Source organism: Myotis brandtii, unplaced genomic scaffold (assembly GCF_000412655.1).
Source record: "Myotis brandtii unplaced genomic scaffold, ASM41265v1 scaffold32, whole genome shotgun sequence".
Lineage (NCBI taxonomy): Eukaryota > Metazoa > Chordata > Mammalia > Chiroptera > Vespertilionidae > Myotis > Myotis brandtii.
This window is the reverse complement of record NW_005362269.1, coordinates 1,789,165-1,790,082: the sequence shown is the minus strand read 5'-3', so window position 1 is coordinate 1,790,082 and position 918 is coordinate 1,789,165. Positions and strand designations below refer to the sequence as shown.

The following is a 918-nucleotide window of genomic DNA, read 5'->3' as shown; positions in this document are numbered from 1 at the left end:
CCCCGTTGCCCGCCGGTGTGGCTGAGATGGCGGGGTCTTCGGAGCCTGGCCGTCAACCAGATTTCCCATTGTCACCAGGACTTCCCCATCCTGTGCCAGACGTGTCTTGGAGAAAACCCGTATATCCGAATGGTGAGTGAGGGTGTGTGAAACGGGAGTTGTTGGCATTCTGTCAACGTGGTGGTCCCTGCACACGGTCCGCGAAGCGCTGCTCCCAGCCGGCGGAAGTAACGGTGCTCCTGTACCAACCGGGTCTGTGATAGTTTACAGAGGACTGTCAGGCTTATTCTGTCGCGTTGAAACTCAGGCAATTCCGTGATGTAGGAGTCATATAATATAGCTTGGGTTTGTTGAGCATTCACCTGGGAGATGGATCTATTAACCAGAAGCCGAGTTTATGTCTGTTCATTTAGCAAGTCATGAGTGGGGCTGGGATTTAAATTCATATGGTCTCACTCCAGGGACCTCCGCAAGTTCGGAGACACAGGACTGGAAGCTGGGTGTCCTTACTCCTAAACAAACGCCTCTTGGCCACTGCACCTTATCTGTCTCTTTAATGTCAGGTGTTCCCTGTCATCACAAATAAGGGTTAAATTCGTTACCATTGAATAGTAATCAGGACTGTGTTATTGGGATCCGTCCCAGGTGTTGATAGGTTGATTTGTGGAAGATGTTGAATAGCTTATGGGAAGGGAACGTTTACTATATGCAGGATATCTGCAGGGTCTGTGCTAGTTACTTTCTGACTAAACTTTGTAAAAGATGGGTTGGCCATGGCTACATCCTTTCTGAATCGGGAACTGTGGGAACAGTTAGGGCAGTGGTTCTCAACCTTCCTAATGCCGCGACCCTTTAATACAGTTCCTCATGTTGTGGTGACCTCCAACCATAAAATTATTTTCGTTGCTACTTTATAAC

At 48.5% G+C, this 918-nt stretch overlaps 1 protein-coding gene across 1 annotated transcript in view; it reads left to right on the top strand.

Annotated features, from left to right (window-relative positions):
- Positions 1–918, top strand: part of RBM22 (RNA binding motif protein 22) — an 11,517-nt gene that overhangs the window by 510 nt on the left and 10,089 nt on the right. Inside the window, exon 2 of the mRNA XM_005870489.2 lies at positions 79–132. Coding sequence (XP_005870551.1) covers positions 79–132 — 54 coding nt within the window. The remainder of the gene's footprint in view (positions 1–78; positions 133–918) is intronic.